We start from the raw sequence: 17,597 nt of genomic DNA, 5'->3' as shown, positions 1-17,597 counted from the left end.
GGCCTTACTTTCTCAGTTCTGTGTCACTGCAAATGCGTCTGCAAAAAAAAATCAGAACGTGATAAATAGGAAAACATGTAAAAATTGTGTATTGCATGTTTGAACAGCGTGTGCATTTCTCTATGGTGCGTCGCGTTTAGTTACCAGTCATTTCCTCAAACCGGTGCCACAGTAGCCAGAAAACAGTTTGAGATATGGAGCAGTTTATTATTATTTTTTTGTGATGTTGCATCAAATGCCCTTGGAGTTTTTAATGTGTCACCCCCATGTCTTATGCCTCCCGGTGCTTCAGAGCTCAGAGTCCAGCCTAAAAAAGAGGATGAAAAAGAAAATGAAAGGAGAGAAGCCCTGGCTGCACACATCCAGGAAGCGTAAGAGGAAGAAGCAATCGAAGGCCGAGGGCCTCCCAGGTACGTCCTTTTGATAAATCCCTGATAAATGGGATGTCTAAATGCGTATGGAGTGTGTAAGGCTGGCTGCTGCGCCCCCCCCCGGTGGCTCCCTACCGCGACCGTGTGGTATTTAGAGCAGATTAGCTTCCCTGGAAGCGAGGAAGAATTTCCTGTTCGGGTTCCGAGAGGTGCTGTTGATCCATTGAGGGAAAAATAATAGTTACAGTAAAATCCCGTTATAGCGGACTCTCTCATAACGGAATATCGTCTATATCGGATGAGGTCCGCCGGTCCCGGCTGTGCGCCTTTCAGAACATGCAGAAAAAGCATCGGATATAGCGGACTCCCATATAACGGAATTTCACTTATAACGGACAAACAATTTGGTCCCCGGGGCCGCTTTTAGCTGTAGTTTTGCCAGTGATATCCAGCGCAGATACCTAGTAGGAATTATTAATAGTCACGCATCTGTTCAGGTAAAGTTGAATTACTACATGTACAATATAATAATCTGTACCACAAGTGTGTCTGCTGGGCTGTGGCATGAGTAAATGGTGTCCTGGGCAAACAGCAACTCTGGATATAACGGACTTTGGATATAATGGACTGTTTTGCCAGGTCCCTTGAAGTCCATCCATCCATTTTCCAAACCGCCTATCCTATTGGGTCGCGGGGGGTCCGGAGCCTATCCCGGAAGCAATGGGCACGAGGCTGGGAACAACCCAGGATGGGGAGCCAGCCCATCGCAGGGCACACTCACATACCATGCACTCTCACATGCATTCCTACGGGCAATTTAGCAAGTCCAATTAGCCTCAGCATGTTTTTGGACTGTGGGGGGAAATACCCGGAGGAAACCCCACGACGACATGGGGAGAACATGCAAACTCCACACACATGTGACCCAGGCGGAGATTCGAACCCGGGTCCCAGAGGTGTGAGGCAACAGTGCTAACCACTGCACCACCATGCCGCCCCCCTTGAAGTCCATTATAATGCAATTTTACTGTAGTAGTTTTGGGATATGAATATGGCACCCCCCCCCTCATTAGCCAGCAGGACAGTATGTACCATCCCTCCCTACTTCAAATTACATATTTAGTAACATGACAACTTCTTGGTATCGGAATTTTATTCGTACTTAATTTCAGTAGGCAATTTTCTGTTCGTTTCATTATATTAGCTAAAAGTACTGTTCGCGTTCTGGATTTTAATTCGGAGTCTTATAGATCCATATTTGAGGTTAAATTGACCGAATATCTGTATAAATGTTCAGAGAAACTGTGGATTTGAGTTGCTTTTCTGCAGTGACTCTGAGATTCATTATTATTCAAAGTATTCTTTTTTGGGACTTTAATTTTGAAGTGGCAGACTGGCAGGGGTAGCCCTGACATGAAAGGTAATTATATAACTTGTGGGGCCGCTGACAGTAGCTTGTAGATTTGGGAGCTGCTTCTCAACAGACTTGTCTTGAGCTGTTGGATGACTTTCACACTATACGTTCATATACTTCCTGCCTTTAGTCTTCATTACATTATGCCACTTACCCTGTTCGTTTTCGGAATATGAAAATTAAATACTTTCGCATCCGTCACACACATCTGTGCGGATTCTTGGGGGTGTAAATTGAAAGGAATTCTGGGCTATATGGAGTGTCTTGATCAAAGTCATGTTAAGCCGGGAAGCGTTTTAATGGTTTTGGATATTGTGTTGACTGTTGCCACACGCTTTGATCCAAACAGGGAATGAGGTGGAGGTCCAGTCACAGTTAAACACCAGTAAGGAGTACACGGAGGTGCCTCTGGTCTCCTTGAACCTAGAAGTCCAGGAGGAGTTTCTTGTGTCCCAGCAATCAGGTGAGAGGCTTGGGGGTCTTTGTTTCTATTGGTCCTCTTTGTAGAGTCAGGATAAATACAAGCAATGGTTACTGTAAAGACATGGCTGCCCTTGACACTCCCTTGTGGTTATGTGCATTGTCTTTTGCTAAAAGCAGGACCCACTGTGTAGACTTTTGTTCCAGGGAATCAAATTTCATTGGGTGGTTAAAAAATACTGACAAATGGGAGTTTGCATGCCGTCGTAAAGGTTGAGGCTCAAGGTAGAATTTTCCGACTTAATTCCAGGTCTTCTTTCAAAGTATATAACCAAAATATTGTACAATTGTCCAGATTTGTTCCGGAGATGTATAAATGGCAAGAGGACCGTATAAACTTGGTTTTCTTGGGGTAATTGCATCATCATTGCTTCATTGACTTGGTGTGGTAAACAAACTAGTTGGTAAATATAATTTGTTTTTACCACATTGTCTATTCTGTGGTCTCCAAAAGACTGTGTCTTCTAGGGAAGGATGTGAACCTTACTGCTATAGATCTTGACCTCCTTACTCTGGCCAAATGATCCATGAATATACTTGGTGGGATTGGCTCCCCCTGGTGGTGACTTAAAACACTGTTGTGTAACAGACTGAAGAATTTGGTAGTTTGTCATGTAGTGCCTCGAACCTCTGTACTTTAGTCGGACGAGAATGTCGCGCGTCGTTTGGGTTTGCTGTAAGACTGAAATATGAGTCTGTTAGAGAGCAGTTTAAAGTCCCTTGCTGATTACAGGCTCCAGGAGAATGAGTTTCTCATCTGGATGTTTGATTTGCTGCTGTGGGTTCTCATGTATTTGTCTGTGGGTGTCATCAGATTGTTGAAGAAACAAAGAAAATGTTCAAGAAAATGCTTGTTTTGGCCTCCTTCCAAGCAGAATGAGAGTAAGCAGTATTCTTCATGTCTAGGTCTGCCTGGAGGTCCAGGGGGGGTGGAGACGGACCTGGTGCAGGAACTGCCCTTGTGCAGCTGCCGAATGGAGACGCCAAAGAGTCGAGAGATCCTCACGCTGGCAAACAGGAAGTGCATGGCTACAGAGAGCGTGGATGGGCAGGTAGGCTGGACTCTGTCAATGTCAAATCTGGGTTTCCTTCTAAAACGTAGCTCCTAGTTTTTATGCAAATGAACATAATTCTCACCTTCGACACTGTCTCCGAACCATCAACATGTGCATTTGTGTCCTCGTAGCTAAGTCGCTGTCAGAGCAGTGTGACAAAACACGAGATGATGCGGCCCTCCAACACGGTACAGCTCCTGGTTTTGTGCGAGGATCATCGGGCCGGCATGGTCAAGCACCAGTGCTGTCCCGGTTGCGGCTACTTCTGCCGGGCGGTAAGTCGACGTCTCTCCGGAGCCCATTTCTAGTCTTGTGCTACAAGCATTTCACACTTTGCCGGAATCCACTTTTGGTCAGTGCTTTTTGGGATTTCTGGGATCAAAGGAAAGGGTGGGGTTGTGTATTTCCCCACCTCACTCCTCTCTCAGGGGTATTGGTCATGGGTCTAATTGTACCCCGTTTCATTGTCACCACCACATCTGGCTCTTCCTGTGTCTCTGAAACTACCGAAGTAGAGGTCCTGGGCTTGACAAGATACCCTCCTACAATGCAAGAGGATGAGCTAGTGGCGGGTTGTTAACTCCCGCATCTTGGTTTGTTTATGTTGGACGGTGAAGGGGACCTTTATGGAGTGCCAACCGGACAGCAACATCTCTCACCGCTTCCATCGGGTCTGTGCCTCTGTGCTGAAGGGTCAGACCTTCTGCCCACACTGTGGCGAGGATGCAGGCAAGGCCAAGGAAGTAACTATCGCCAAGGCAGACACGACCTCCATGGTACCCCTCTCCCCAGGCCCGAAGATGCCCACTGTGTTGGAGGGCAAGGCCGACACCACCACTGGGGGGTCTGTCTCTGCTGCAGTTCTCAAATTGTGAAAATATCCTTTACCGTTATCAATGTCATATCATCCTTATGGCTAGAGCGATTGGCTTAAAGACGCTATTCTCCTCCCATTACAGTCTAGCTCATGTGCCCAGGTCTAATGACCACCGAGCAGACAGCTCTTTGCCAAGAACCCCAGAAATGTCTGACACTCAGTCACCTGGGTCCAAGGCTGCCATGGCCATGGGACTGGGGCTCGGATCCGCGCCAACGCCAGGACCACCCAAAGAGACTCTGGAGAGCGTACTTCTTGCTTTGGATGCAGAGAAGTAGGTTTGAAGCACTTTGATGGTAATGGTCATTTCCCATAGAAGATGTTCTGCATATTCCCGATGTTTGTTGGTCATCTCCCTTCTTGAAAATGTTGTTGTTCTATAGGTAGAGAGTAATAAAGTCTTATTTTACCTGCTCTGTTCAAGGCCTAAGAAACTGCGATTCCACCCAAAGCAGCTATATATTTCAGCCAAGCAAGGGGAGCTCCAGAAGGTCCTGCTGATGCTAGGTAGGTTTTTTTTGGGGGGGTATGATTTCACCCCACGCCCCCATCTATGGTTGTCCTCAGTCATTGAACTTTTAAAAGCAGATTTAAATTGAACTTTAAAGTAGAAAGAAAGCCCTGTTATTTACTCTAGTCCTTCCATTTCAACGATTCTATTTCTTTGCCTTAGTGGATGGAATAGACCCCAACTACAAGATGGAGAGCCAGAGCAAGCGTACACCCCTGCATGTAGCTGCCGAAGCAGGACATCAGGAAGTCTGTCACCTGCTTGTGCAGGTAAGGTTTTCGGTACAGTTTCATTTAGGATCAGGAGTGTGGTGATTCTGCTAATGCATAGGATTTGGATTTAATTTCTTAGATGCTTGCGCCAACAGCATGCATTAGAGAACAGACTTGTTGCCATTGGTACCATGATCTGCTTTCCAAATGGATCTTCTGTGGGCAGTAAAGAGAGGTAGGAGGCTGAAAAATCTGACCCGTTCTGTTCTAGGCTGGTGCAAACCTTGACATGTGTGACGATGACCAGAGAACACCTCTCATGGATGCCTGCGAGAACAACCACTTGGAGACAGTCCGGTATCTTCTCAGGGCTGGTGCCATAGTGAGCCACAAGGTCAGTCCTGACTCCTCGACACTTTCCCCCCTTGTGAATTTATGCTGCAACGAGCTGCGGAACCCTAGAACTTCACTTCACGAATATTTGCTCTTCAGAATACAGAGAGGTTCTAAACTTCCCATGAGTCTTTAGTTTGTGTTAATGGGATCTGAGAAGTTCTTAGAATTTAATGAGAGTTATTAAAATAGCACCATTAAGGAAGGCAGCCTGGCTTTCAGCGGGACCTCATTCAGCTGCGATGCGGTGGTTTCCTGTAGCGTGCTATTCTCGCGTAATCGGACCATCCATTTCAGGATGTGGAAGGCTCGACGTGTCTGCACCTGGCTGCTAAAATAGGACACTATGACATTGTGCGACACCTGCTGGATACCTGCTCGATAGATATCAACTGTCAGGTGGGAAGATGCTCTGGCTCCTTCATCCTTGTTGCTGGTGTGTGCTGTGGTCATGGCTACTGGGCAGTTCCCACCATATGTTTGTGTACACGGAACCCATCACCATCCACAATCTGGCCTATGCTGATCTGCCGTTCCTTCAATGGGTTTCATCGATTTCTTTTTAAACTCTGTTGCAGTCATACTCGCAGTATAATTTCCAGAAATTCAAATCAACAGTGGCCTCCTTGACTAATTTCTACGATAAATGAAGTTGTATTTTTTTTTGATGTAATAAGAAATTGACTATGGTGCAACTGAGCCATAGGCAGCTGTGAATTGATATAGTCAATTTCAGGATGACGGTGGGTGGACAGCCGTGATCTGGGCCACGGAGTACAAGCATGTGGACCAGGTGAAGCTGCTGCTCTCCAGGGGCGCCGACATTAACATCAGAGACAAGGTCAGTGAGGTTTTGATTGTAGGATTTTCAGCATTTTCTGCTAATCTCACCCATTGCTCAGTCTTAAGTTACAGTTGTTTTATGTCCACTCAGTCAAAGCTCTACTCAAATATTCAGCATCATCAGAGAATCCTTGTACCGATACCTGTAGGAGGCTTTTTTTATATATATATATATATATAATATGTGTGTGTTTTGGATTTTAGTTATATCCCCGTTTATGCAGCTGACTGTTTATTAATTGGAGTCAGGTTGTTATTTATTCTGCCCAAGACCTTCCTGACCGCATTTTAATGAACGCTGTGGTGGCTGTGCACAGGAGGAGAACATCTGCCTGCACTGGGCGGCCTTCTCTGGCTGCGTGGAAATCGCCGAGCTCCTGCTGGGCGCGAGGTGCGATCTGCACGCCGTCAACATGCACGGCGACTCACCCCTTCATATTGCGGCGCGGGAGGACCGGCTGGACTGCGTGACGTGAGTTTGAGCTGACCCTGAATAATCTGACTTCGGCACCCATAGATGTGTGATGTTTCTTAGGTCACGCTAATGCATAGTTGCACGACTTTCATATAATGACCCGTCAAGCTTAGTCACATGGCATCGGCCCCTCCCACCTAAATACTTGTAGACTCTTCCTGTCACGCGGTGCCAACGTGAACCTTAAGAACCGCGAAGGGGAGACCCCCCTGGAGTGCTGTAGTCACAACTCCAAAGTATGGAGCACCCTTCAGGCTAACCGGAAGCTGAAGGAAGCCGCAGGTACCCAGGCGCAACAGGAGGAGAAGGTCCTCAACAGGTATATCGCTGGTTCCCACTTTTCCTTACCCAGTAAAGCTTTCAGATAATTTGTCACTGTTTTTCCGCCCTTAGCGTTGTTGACCAGTTCAGTAGAGATTAGATAATCTGACATTTCAGTAGCTGTGACTCAATTTCTACTTTCAGAAAGCACCTAAATGTCCTGTTCACTTGTTAAAAAAAAATATATATATATATAGCCAAAAACTCCTTTGTTCAAAACAAGGATTTGTCATGAGGTACATAACATGTTCAGGTTTTGCTAAGTCCTCAGCTTTTGTCTATGAACGTCATTCATTCCAAACACCAGGGACATCGCACGTGGCTACGAGAAGGTCCCTGTTCCATGTGTGAATGGGGTGGATTCAGAGCCCTGTCCCGACAACTATAAATATGTCCCTGTCAACTGCGTCACTTCACCCATGAACATCGACAAGAACATCACTCACTTGCAGGTGGGTGGCTTTGACTGTGCGCTGCCAGCCGCCAAATACTGAGTAGAAGTATATCTGCAGTTCAGTCTTGTGAGTTCTCCAGGTTTTAGTTTGGTTTCATTTCTGCGTAGTGCCCTACTAAGCACGGTCCCCCCAATTCTGAGCAGATTTAAAAACAAACGGTATCTCCTGTCAGTATTACCTGTGAGGTCTGTAGTTGCAAAGTGGGTGGAATCTCCTTTAATACATATGTGGTCAAGAGGTCACCAGCCCTCCAGTTATGTTTACTGCTTTATTTTACATGTTGAAATGTGTTTTTTTTGGCGTACTGTTACGTATTTTGGGCTTAATTTAGCATTCAGCAGATGTTGTCCTGCTTTTGGAGGTTTACGCTGACTTTCTACCTCAATCTGTTGTGGTCAACAGTACTGTGTGTGCAAAGATGACTGCTCCTCCACCAGCTGCATGTGTGGGCAGCTCAGCCTGCGCTGCTGGTACGACAAGGTGCGTCCTGCCGCCACTCATCAGAAAGAAAGGCGACGGTGTGGTTTCTGTAGCAGTTCTTCTCCGACAGGCTCAGAATGTTCAGGTGAGGTCTAGCCCCAACTGATTGCTTTTTCTTTCTGGACAGGAGGGACGTCTCCTTCCAGAGTTCTGCCGCGAGGAGCCGCCGCTCATCTTCGAGTGCAATCATGCCTGCTCGTGCTGGAGGACCTGCAAGAATCGCGTTGTTCAGAACGGCCTGAGGTATCTTCACGGCGAAGAGCGTGGACTTGTTCCCAAATAGCCCCTAGTCCCTGTAACTCATCGCCAGCTACTGTTGCACCAATGTGATGCAAGACCTACCCAAAAGGCTCCTGATCTTCTCTCTCTGGAGTTCTGGTAACCTAATGTTGCCTAAATGGATGGTACTATTAGCCGTACCATCTTGGGTCTCTTCTGACTGCCTGCTTTGGGTGGTAGGTGGCAGGATGATTAGTCACATGGTGTCCAGCTACTTTGCAGATGACCTGTAAGTCAGGTGGCACCATCTGCCACACGATGCATGGTTGGAAAGTAGACGTTCTCTCAAGTGTTCCCCAAAGGTTCTCCAGTCACCTTCCGCCTCAGCAGTGTCTTAAGTTGAATTTGAGTGTCTGCCAGATTGAGTAATTGACGTGGTGCGCTTATCCTGAGTGACTAAGATGAGCAGGTCAACTACGAATGCAGAGGTGGCACAATCCTTCTGTCAAACCAGCTCCCACCTACTTCGGAAGGCAATCTGGGTCATAATTCAATACTGGATGTGTTATAAGTTCCATAAGTAGGGCTGGGTGCCTGTGGATGGTGCAGTGTTCATGTCACAGTTGGATCCCTACGATTTTAAACACGCTCTCATTCTAGGATGCGGCTACAAGTCTTCCGGACAGCAAAGACTGGTTGGGGAGTTCGAGCCCTTCAGGACATCCCCCAGGGAACCTTTGTCTGCGAGTGAGTCCCATGGTTTGTCCGGTCCATCATTGGACAAAGGGAATTCTAGATGAGAGGAATGTGCAAGGTGTTTGAGGTCTGTGGTCTCAGACTGATAATGCATGTACCACTAGTTAATGTTGTCCATCCCTAAAACATTTATATATGCCTAAGAAATTGTACTGCCTACACCCTGAAGAAAGAACTGATTTTTCGTTTTCTGATTTTTATCTGGAGTCGATTTCTCATGCTCTGCAGTTCTCAGCCTTTTTCCGATCGTAGTAGCAACACCTGATCCCGATCGACAGCAATCTTGTTCAGCACACGAGAAGTCGGTTTGCGACCACTGGCTTTCAAACAGTGTCTTTTGTTACAGAAAATCGAACATTAGACTCAAAACTTTAAATGGCAGAGTTTTCATGAACAGAAATTGACCAGTGCTTTGTATGATGGCTGAAACTTGTCTCTGGTTCCCATCACAGCACTAGTCATACAACTGGGCCAGTTTAGTTGTCCTTGACGTTTTCTGGTTGGGGTCAGCTGGGTCTCATTAGACAAGGTGACTTTATATTGGTGGTTTATTAACATGACATCACTGAAGTTTTTGCTCCCAAATCCCAGACATGTGCTGTTAACACAATTTTGCACCCACCGTTTTCTGTAAATTCCCATGACTCTTTGGTGTTGTGAGAACGTAAAGCTCAGATGGTGCAATTCTGGCTGTAAATTGTACTGGCTTGTGACCAGAAATGTAAAATTAAAAATGCAATGAAAAACAAAATAATCACTATATTTATAGATCTAATCACCGCAAGTGTAAGAAACCTTATATAAATTTATTGTTATGGCCTGGAAATTCTCAGTTTGTTTTTCTGGGGGAGAAAACCGGAAAGGATCCATTTTGCTACCTGCAAAATGCAGTTTTATTGAGGGCACCAGTTACTGATGATGGTCATGTGCTCCTCCAATCAGATCTCAGCCCTCCGATGTAGCAGCCATTGATTGGCAGGTGAAGTAGTTGGGATGTTGGAGGTCTATTTCCATCTTTTCACTGTATTCTGACCAAGTTAGTACAGTAAAAGATTAGTACGATCAAAGAAGGAATATATGCAGGTGAGCTTGAAAGATACATGGAACTTGGTGATTTTTCACACGTTAGCCGCAGTAATTTTTCTCTGGGAAAATTCCAGTCGCAAGTGTCATTTTTTTCAGTTTAAAAAGTTCAAAAAGGTCCCCAGTGGGTGACAGTCCCGCTGTCTGCAGGTACGTGGGCGAGATCATCACTGACGCCGAAGCAGATGTCAGGGAGAATGACTCGTACCTCTTCAATCTGGACAACAAGGTAACTTCATCGATGAACAAAGGGATGCCCAATTAGTCGTTCCTTCGAAATGAAATGGCTATTAAATTTCCAGTGTTAGGTCAGTTTACTTAGTTAAATTCATCCCTAAAAAATATCTTGTGGCGGGTGGTCTGTATCTTATTGGATCTTTGATGCCCTTGGAGATGAGAAGCAGGGAATAAATCTACAGTTTGGAAAAGAGCTGCTGTTACCTTGGATTTATTTCTGTAAGACGCCTGGGCTTGAAGTTTGCCAGTGAGGTTTGCGTCATGCTGATCTCCGTCAGTCAGCTAGCATGGACTTTACCGCATGGTGCAAAGACGTCAGCTGGGCAGTTTGTGCACGGTGGCTTCTGCAGGCTCCCTCTGTGCTAATGCCCTGCTGGCCTGCGGGTGGAAGTCTGCTGGGTGTTTACATGTTGGTTCACTGGCGTCCATCAATTTCTCCACTCAGCTGTTGCCCAAAAACTGCTTTACAGAGCAGCTGTACCCTGCCTTCTCCGTTTGAGGGTGAGGGAGGGCCTGTGGCTGTGGTCTTTTGCCATGAGGTTTGTGTACCTGCAGGCCCTTACTATCCTGCTGTTTCCTGCTGTTTTGGTCTGCTGTTGTAGGGCAGTCCCCCCCCCCCCCCCCCACGCCAGTGCCCTTGCGGGGTGGGGGGTGGCTTGTAGTTCAAGCCGTCTTGGCTTATTACTTCTGGTTCGCCTGCCTCATGCCCACTCCCTGTACCGAGGAGCCCTAAAAATAGCCTTGCCATTGCTGATTGTGAGGGTGATAAATGTGTTGTCATAGCCCCCATCCCCCGATCTCTTCAAACTGATTTGTGGGTGGGGGGTGGTGATGAGATGGATTGATAGTTAGGGTACAGAGGTTTGGCCATTCACTAGTCCAGTCCACAACCAGTTCTTGTGGCCAAAGGTTAAATGAACATTAAGTACCTTTTTTAAAGTTTGCATGAGACGACGTTCTGAAATGAATCAGAATTGTTGGTGCGAACCGTTAGTCTGGGAGCTCTTTGTCATTGCACTTTAATATAAAACACTGCATACATAATGTGTTGAAATGTAATTTGGGCAATGTGTCTGGTCCAGCAAGTAGCTAAAGGATGCTAGAAAAACAAATGCAATCTCATATTATAGTGCGAGTATAAAATCAGAGGACATCTTTGGAGAATTTCTTGGCGATGTACTGCTTTGAAACTTCTGAGCTTTCTGTCAGCCCGATTCACTTGATTGGTGCCCAAGGCTGTCCTCTGCTCAAACACACCCCCTGCAGGTGGGAGACGTATACTGCATCGATGCCCGCTTCTATGGCAACATCAGCCGGTTCATCAACCACATGTGCGAGCCCAACCTGTTCCCTGTCCGCGTCTTCACCACTCACCAGGACCTCCGCTTCCCCCACATCGCCTTCTTTGCCAGCAAGAACATCAGTGCCGGCGATGAGATTGGGTACGGCAAAGCCACGCACGCCACTTCAAGAAAAGACCATCAACGAAATAACTCTCACATATTGTGGATTTCTGGCTCAAGATTGTTGACAGTTGTGGACATATTTGTTACATTCATGCATCGATCTGACTGTTTTATCCAAAATGACTTGCAGTAGGGGGAAGGGTTACACTTTGCATGTGCTCCCTGGGATTTGACCCCATGACCTTTGTGTTAGTGCAGCGCTCTACTCATCGAGCTCCGGGAGCCCATAGAAGCTAGATGCATTACATTTCGTGTTTAACCCACCTGGTTCTTCCTGAGGTTCTCTGTATTTGCTTGTATTCTCATCTGGATCTTTGTGCCGGCGCAGGTTCGACTACGGCGACCACTTCTGGGAGATCAAGGGCAAGCAGTTCAGCTGCCAGTGTGGCTCGTCCGCATGCCGGCACTCGGCGGCCGCCCTCGCCCAGAGGCAGGCAGACAGCACGCCCGGGGGCCAGCAGCCCGGCGCCCTCCCTGACACCAGCTCCTCTACCACACCCTCCAGCCCCTGCTGAATCCCACCCTGTGGCCCGAGCACCACCCACACCAGCACAAACCCCCCCCCCCCCCCCCCTTTGTGTGGGACACCACACTCACTCCACCTTGCCATTGTAACCACGACTCATCGGGTGCAGTGGAACCCATCGCCCTCCAGGCTTTTGGCTTTTTGCCCCCCGCCCCACTGAACGGAACCCTGAAAACTGGATGTTTGCCAACTTTCCCAGCAAAGATTTCGATAGTCTCAATGACATGTGGCGAGAGAAGGCCGTCTAATGTCGTATTGCTTCCCTGTGCAATATGGGTCAAAGTGGACAGCTTTCCGGTGTTTTGTGCAGGGTTTCCTTGGGTAGCGGCTTTTAAAGGGGAGTTGATCATTTCATGAGGTTTTCAGTCTTTCCTGGCAGGAATCTGTAGCATTAGATTGGGCCATAACTTCATAACCTTTCTCTGTTGCAAGGAAAAGTGAGATTTCTGATGGGAAATATTCACGACCAGGTATTCCTTTGAGGAAAATACTGACACGTAAATCAGGGCTTTTTGGTTCCTTGATGGCCACTGGTTTAATTTCTCACGGTTTAATTGGACCAATAATTGTCATGTTCCCAGTTATCCAGTAAACAAAATGAGATTATTATTATTATTTTTTTTTTAGGAATGTGGTCATGAACCTTGAACATGAACCTACTGCAACTAGATATATGAGGCAGTAGGTTGAGGAGCTGTGTATTCCCATTGGCCCTCCGCCATTCTGACATCTCTCGAAGAAGGCAAGCCGCTCATGACAGCCATTTTAAAAGCAAATGTCCTTCGTTAGATTTAATTATTAGGTTCATTATTTTCAAGTTACATTTAAGAAGAACTCATGCGGCCTGTAACGTTGGGGGTGGGGGTCATGGTTTTGTGGAGACCGTAGTTCCCTTGGTGTCCCTCCCGTGGAGCACAGTGGAGGCCGCTCTTGCTGAGCATTTGGGCAGATCTGGGCGCCGATCGTCACACTCGGGCTGAAGCCGACGGGGCGGAGCCACATCCGCCGGGGACAGTGACCGTGGCCAGCCGGCATGGAGGACCCATGTCATCAGCGCGAAACTCGAGGAGGATTGCCAAAAGACGTGGAAGACGTGACTGCACTAGATTTCATAACTTTTTAAAAATGTCTGTACCAATAGAACATGGGGCGTTGAGAGAAGCATGTTTTGTGAGGAAAAGGCACTCAGCCAAGAATAATTGAACATCTTTTTTTTTTTCTTTGTCGGGTGGTGGGAAAAATAAAGCCGGTCAGAACTCACTGAGGAAAACTGAAAATGGTGCTGATATTTTTTTTTAATTATTATTTTGTATTACTCACCAAGTGAATACAACTTGTAAAATAAGATGTGGAAAAGATTGTGGATTTTTTTTTTTCACATTTAATTTTACCTCCAGTTTTCTTACTGTAGTAACTAGTTAGCCTATCAACTGTTTCATAATTCTATGTTGACTGTAAAAGTGCATAATTCTGTCATTTTAAATGTGGTTAGTATGGTTAGTATATTGTAGAATCTTGTGCTAATTCCCACCTATGGCTTAAAGCAAAAAAAAAAATTAAGACTTGCATATTTCTTGACAGTGAAATATGATGCTCGGTCTAACTGGCTGTACCCTTTTTCAATAAAATTACTACTAATAAATCAGATTTATTTACAAAACACTTAATGTGATGTCAAGCGTGGTGGTGTATAGGTGTGACTAGAGTAGCACTCCCAAATTGGCTGGGGTACACCCTGGATGGGATGCCAGTCCATGACAGGGCACGGGGCTGGGGTACACCCTGGACGGGATGCCAGTCCCTCGCAGGGCACGGGGCTGGGGTACACCCTGGATGGGATGCCAGTCCATGACAGGGCACGGGGCTGGGGTACACCCTGGACGGGATGCCAGTCCCTCGCAGGGCACGGGGCTGGGGTACACCCTGGATGGGATGCCAGTCCATGACAGGGCACGGGGCTGGGGTACACCCTGGACGGGATGCCAGTCCCTCGCAGGGCACGGGGCTGGGGTACACCCTGGATGGGATGCCAGTCCATGACAGGGCACGGGGCTGGGGTACACCCTGGACGGGATGCCAGTCCCTCGCAGGGCACGGGGCTGGGGTACACCCTGGATGGGATGCCAGTCCATGACAGGGCACGGGGCTGGGGTATACCCTGGACGGGATGCCAGTCCCTCACAGGGCACGGGGCTGGGGTACACCCTGGATGGGATGCCAGTCCATGACAGGGCACGGGGCTGGGGTATACCCTGGACGGGATGCCAGTCCCTCGCAGGGCGTAAGGCTGGGGTACACCCTGGATGGGATGCCAGTCCCTCAGAAGGCACATACATTCACAGTATAAACGACTGGTTCATCTTTGAACCATGAGAGAGCAACATGTAAACTTCACATACAATAGAGGAGAGATTCAAACTTGCAACAAATTATTGTGCCCAAGACCCTCCTCTGTCCCCCCCAGGGTGTTTTATACTGTCCAACATCTTTAACCCCCCCCCAAAACCCCACCTGAATGACAGTACCAGGGGTTTTATTCTGGAGCATGATATGACTATCTACTCAATACCAACATCTTTCACTGTGCTGGATTAATTTTTCTTGTCATCCATTCATGCTTACGGTTTTGTACTGTCTGAAGAGGATTTTGTTGGTTCCAGAATTCAAAATCCAAACATAAAATCTCTTACGTGCAGAGAGTCGGAAAAAAACATCTTTTGTCCAGTTTTTCAGGAAAATTAAGTAAAACTCGCCCACTTGATTGCATCTTTGCAGGCTTTTAATTCTGGTGAACTAGTGATAATCGGCCCCTTCCTGATTACCGCAGAAGTCCGTAATTTAATCAGAGTTTTGGTTTTGTCTGGGTGGGAGTCTGTTTGGGCTAAAAGCCACTCGATGAAGACCGTGGACCTCTAGGCAGATAAACTGCTTTTAAGAGACTGGACGGAAACGGCCTTTCCGCATTCCGCGGCACCCGGACCCTTTGCGGCTCCAGAGCGGGGCGTAGCGTACGCGGCTCGGCACACAGACGCTGCCGAAGTTGGTTCTGTGCTTCTGTTGGATCTGCGCCTATTGGTACCAAAATGAACAGGACAACGCCGCAATATTCAAAATGGGCCGAAAGACGATCTACTCTTGTATATGGTAAGACCACATCTATAGACTGCGGAGAATTGTTGATATAAAATAAGTCTTAGGGCTGATTTATAAGTTCCTTGCTGTCCAATATCATTACTTCCACTAAATTAAAATTTTCATAATTTAATACTGCCTTTTAAACATCCTTCTTAGTATGTTGCGTGTTTTATCATTTTAATACTTAATTTCGTTTCGTTAATGACAGCCTGTCAGTATACACATACCCCAATTAGCAGAAAGGTATCTGGTTCAAATCCTGCACAATTGCTATTGAATCGACGCAAAATGTTGGGTGTTATTCCAAATAAACAAGTAGGCATATTAATAAAAATTACGTGTATATTCTTCCCAACAAGAGCTCCAGACCTAAGGTAAATGCGTGTGAAGTGTATCAGAAGTAAACTTATAAATATGACAGGCGCTTTGAAATATTCTTAATTTGTCGTACCAAATCCTTCAAAACACCAGCTCTAATAAACAATACTGATGTGCCAGCGTGTTATATGTTTGTGATTACTGATCATCTGAAATAATCCCGATCGGAGGGGTTCCCCTCGGATGTCTGCGCTGTTGTTTTTACGCTATTGCATTTCGCTTAATTGACACACGTGTAAGTTCCCAGTTTCGGCCTTTATTAGTCTTAGGTCTAACTGAGGTTGTTAGATCACTGTAGCTGTGTTTGAGTCGCTTAGTATAATTAATCATTTCATGGGAACCGCTTGTTCTTCGTTAAGAAGAAAGTTGAGTTTTCACACTCAAATATATATACATTAAGTGCAAAAAAGCAACGAAATTGACGTGATGTGTCTCGCACTGAGCAGCCCTACGCTCGGCCACCTTCAGCAGCTGGAGGATGCTGACCCTCGGAGTGGAGTACAACTCCTGGTCTCAGAGTCCAGCCGCGCCGGGCAGAGAGCAGTGCCGGCGTGGAGGCACGGAAAACGCCTCGGACCCTGAGCCGGAGCAATCGAGTCCGAAAGCGAGCGCAGACGAAGATCCGCAGTACTACAGCAAGGTGATCAAACTGAAGGAAAATGCGGAGACTTTGGCGGTTGCCGGTGAAGATAAAAACAGCTTATATAGGGCTCAGCCCCTTTATGGTGCGCAAGACGCAGAGGCGATGAGACTGGATGAAGGTCCTTGGAGTATTGTCGATCTTCATGAATCTTTGCAGGATGAACTTTCCCACCCCCCGCCATGCTTCATGGACAGGTAAGACGTTTGACAGCAGCTGTAAGATTATCTCGCTTGTTTCTAAGAACACCATAATTCTCAGATTACTTGGATTAAAATTGGTACACTTGATCATGATTGATCGTTGAAGTCTTTAGTAGCATTTAAGACATAATAAGCGCTTAGGTTTTGAGTTACTTAATACACTGTGTTATTACTTGAGGTATGACTTGTAATGATGGGGTACAGAGGCTATAAGATGTCATTGACCATTTAAGATGTCTATCCAAGCTAGTATTTGGAAGGCAGGCCTATATTTTAAACATCTTCTGAAGAACTCTTCAGTCCCAGCCCACAGATGTCTAATGGGGTGTTGCTGGCTAAAACTTCTAATTGGAGAATAGCAACCCAACTGGCAGAAGGGTGTGCTTTGTTCTGGTGGAATCACAACTAAAAATCTATTTAGTCCTGACGCTACGAGCAACTTAGTCCTCGTAACACAAGCAAAACCACTGGGTCTAGTGTCTCCTGCTGCTGTTGACTGGACAAGAGCAGATACTGCCACTATTAAGATGTTATTTGATGCCTTTCGTTGACCACAGTATCTCTCACTGATAGGGCATTAAGAACGTGCAATACACTCGCATAACCTTCAGAGGGAGTGAAACCACAGTTTAGCAGTTTCTTCTATAATTCCCATACACAGGTAATGCTACTTCTCAAGACGTAACTGATTTAGTAGTTTTTGGATTTTGATAGCACACAACAAAATGCAGTCAGTTCTGTGCTTTTCATAGAGATCTGGCTGTAGCCTCTCAGTTCACGTATCAAAATGGCCGATGCGTGTGTAGCCCATTTGGTGGGGGACTGGGTGCAGTGGCATCCAAGCCCCAAGCCATTCTGTTTGCAGGGTGCTGATGAGCTGGTAGTGGAAAGGTGGCTGAATGCTAGACTTACCCTTTGTGTTTTTATCCAATGGCAGAGTTAGCATGTGCTTCCTGCATTTTACAGAGGCAGACATTTCAGGTCCAGAAAGTAAAAATCCAAACCAGGATTTTGTTTCAACCAACCAGTTGAGTATAAAGAGTCACAGAGCACTCAACTGGTTGGCT

The 17,597-nt window shown here is 46.5% G+C and overlaps 2 protein-coding genes across 14 annotated transcripts in view; both read left to right on the top strand.

Annotated features, from left to right (window-relative positions):
* Positions 1-13,836, top strand: part of ehmt1b (euchromatic histone-lysine N-methyltransferase 1b) — a 38,583-nt gene extending 24,747 nt beyond the window's left edge. For all 10 annotated transcript variants that reach the window (XM_049019819.1, XM_049019820.1, XM_049019822.1 and 7 more), the window contains 20 exons: positions 293-410; positions 2,135-2,248; positions 3,172-3,317; positions 3,452-3,595; positions 3,938-4,164; positions 4,280-4,471; positions 4,622-4,704; positions 4,871-4,977; positions 5,192-5,314; positions 5,611-5,712; positions 6,050-6,154; positions 6,474-6,628; positions 6,783-6,950; positions 7,260-7,404; positions 7,810-7,887; positions 8,015-8,130; positions 8,767-8,853; positions 10,096-10,174; positions 11,449-11,624; positions 11,977-13,836. In XM_049019819.1, the coding sequence (XP_048875776.1) occupies positions 293-410; positions 2,135-2,248; positions 3,172-3,317; positions 3,452-3,595; positions 3,938-4,164; positions 4,280-4,471; positions 4,622-4,704; positions 4,871-4,977; positions 5,192-5,314; positions 5,611-5,712; positions 6,050-6,154; positions 6,474-6,628; positions 6,783-6,950; positions 7,260-7,404; positions 7,810-7,887; positions 8,015-8,130; positions 8,767-8,853; positions 10,096-10,174; positions 11,449-11,624; positions 11,977-12,163 (2,652 nt within the window). In that variant the 3' untranslated portion in view covers positions 12,164-13,836. The remainder of the gene's footprint in view (positions 1-292; positions 411-2,134; positions 2,249-3,171; positions 3,318-3,451; positions 3,596-3,937; positions 4,165-4,279; positions 4,472-4,621; positions 4,705-4,870; positions 4,978-5,191; positions 5,315-5,610; positions 5,713-6,049; positions 6,155-6,473; positions 6,629-6,782; positions 6,951-7,259; positions 7,405-7,809; positions 7,888-8,014; positions 8,131-8,766; positions 8,854-10,095; positions 10,175-11,448; positions 11,625-11,976) is intronic.
* Positions 13,837-15,061: 1,225 nt separating this feature from the next.
* Positions 15,062-17,597, top strand: part of cacna1bb (calcium channel, voltage-dependent, N type, alpha 1B subunit, b) — a 105,691-nt gene continuing 103,155 nt past the window's right edge. For all 4 annotated transcript variants that reach the window (XM_049019959.1, XM_049019958.1, XM_049019961.1 and 1 more), the window contains exons 1-2: positions 15,062-15,318; positions 16,134-16,524. In XM_049019959.1, the coding sequence (XP_048875916.1) occupies positions 15,258-15,318; positions 16,134-16,524 (452 nt within the window). In that variant the 5' untranslated portion in view covers positions 15,062-15,257. The remainder of the gene's footprint in view (positions 15,319-16,133; positions 16,525-17,597) is intronic.

This window comes from Brienomyrus brachyistius, chromosome 7 (genome assembly GCF_023856365.1).
Source record: "Brienomyrus brachyistius isolate T26 chromosome 7, BBRACH_0.4, whole genome shotgun sequence".
Taxonomy (NCBI): Eukaryota; Metazoa; Chordata; class Actinopteri; order Osteoglossiformes; family Mormyridae; genus Brienomyrus; species Brienomyrus brachyistius.
Note: the sequence above shows the minus strand (reverse complement) of the source record. Positions and strands in the feature narration are given on the sequence as shown.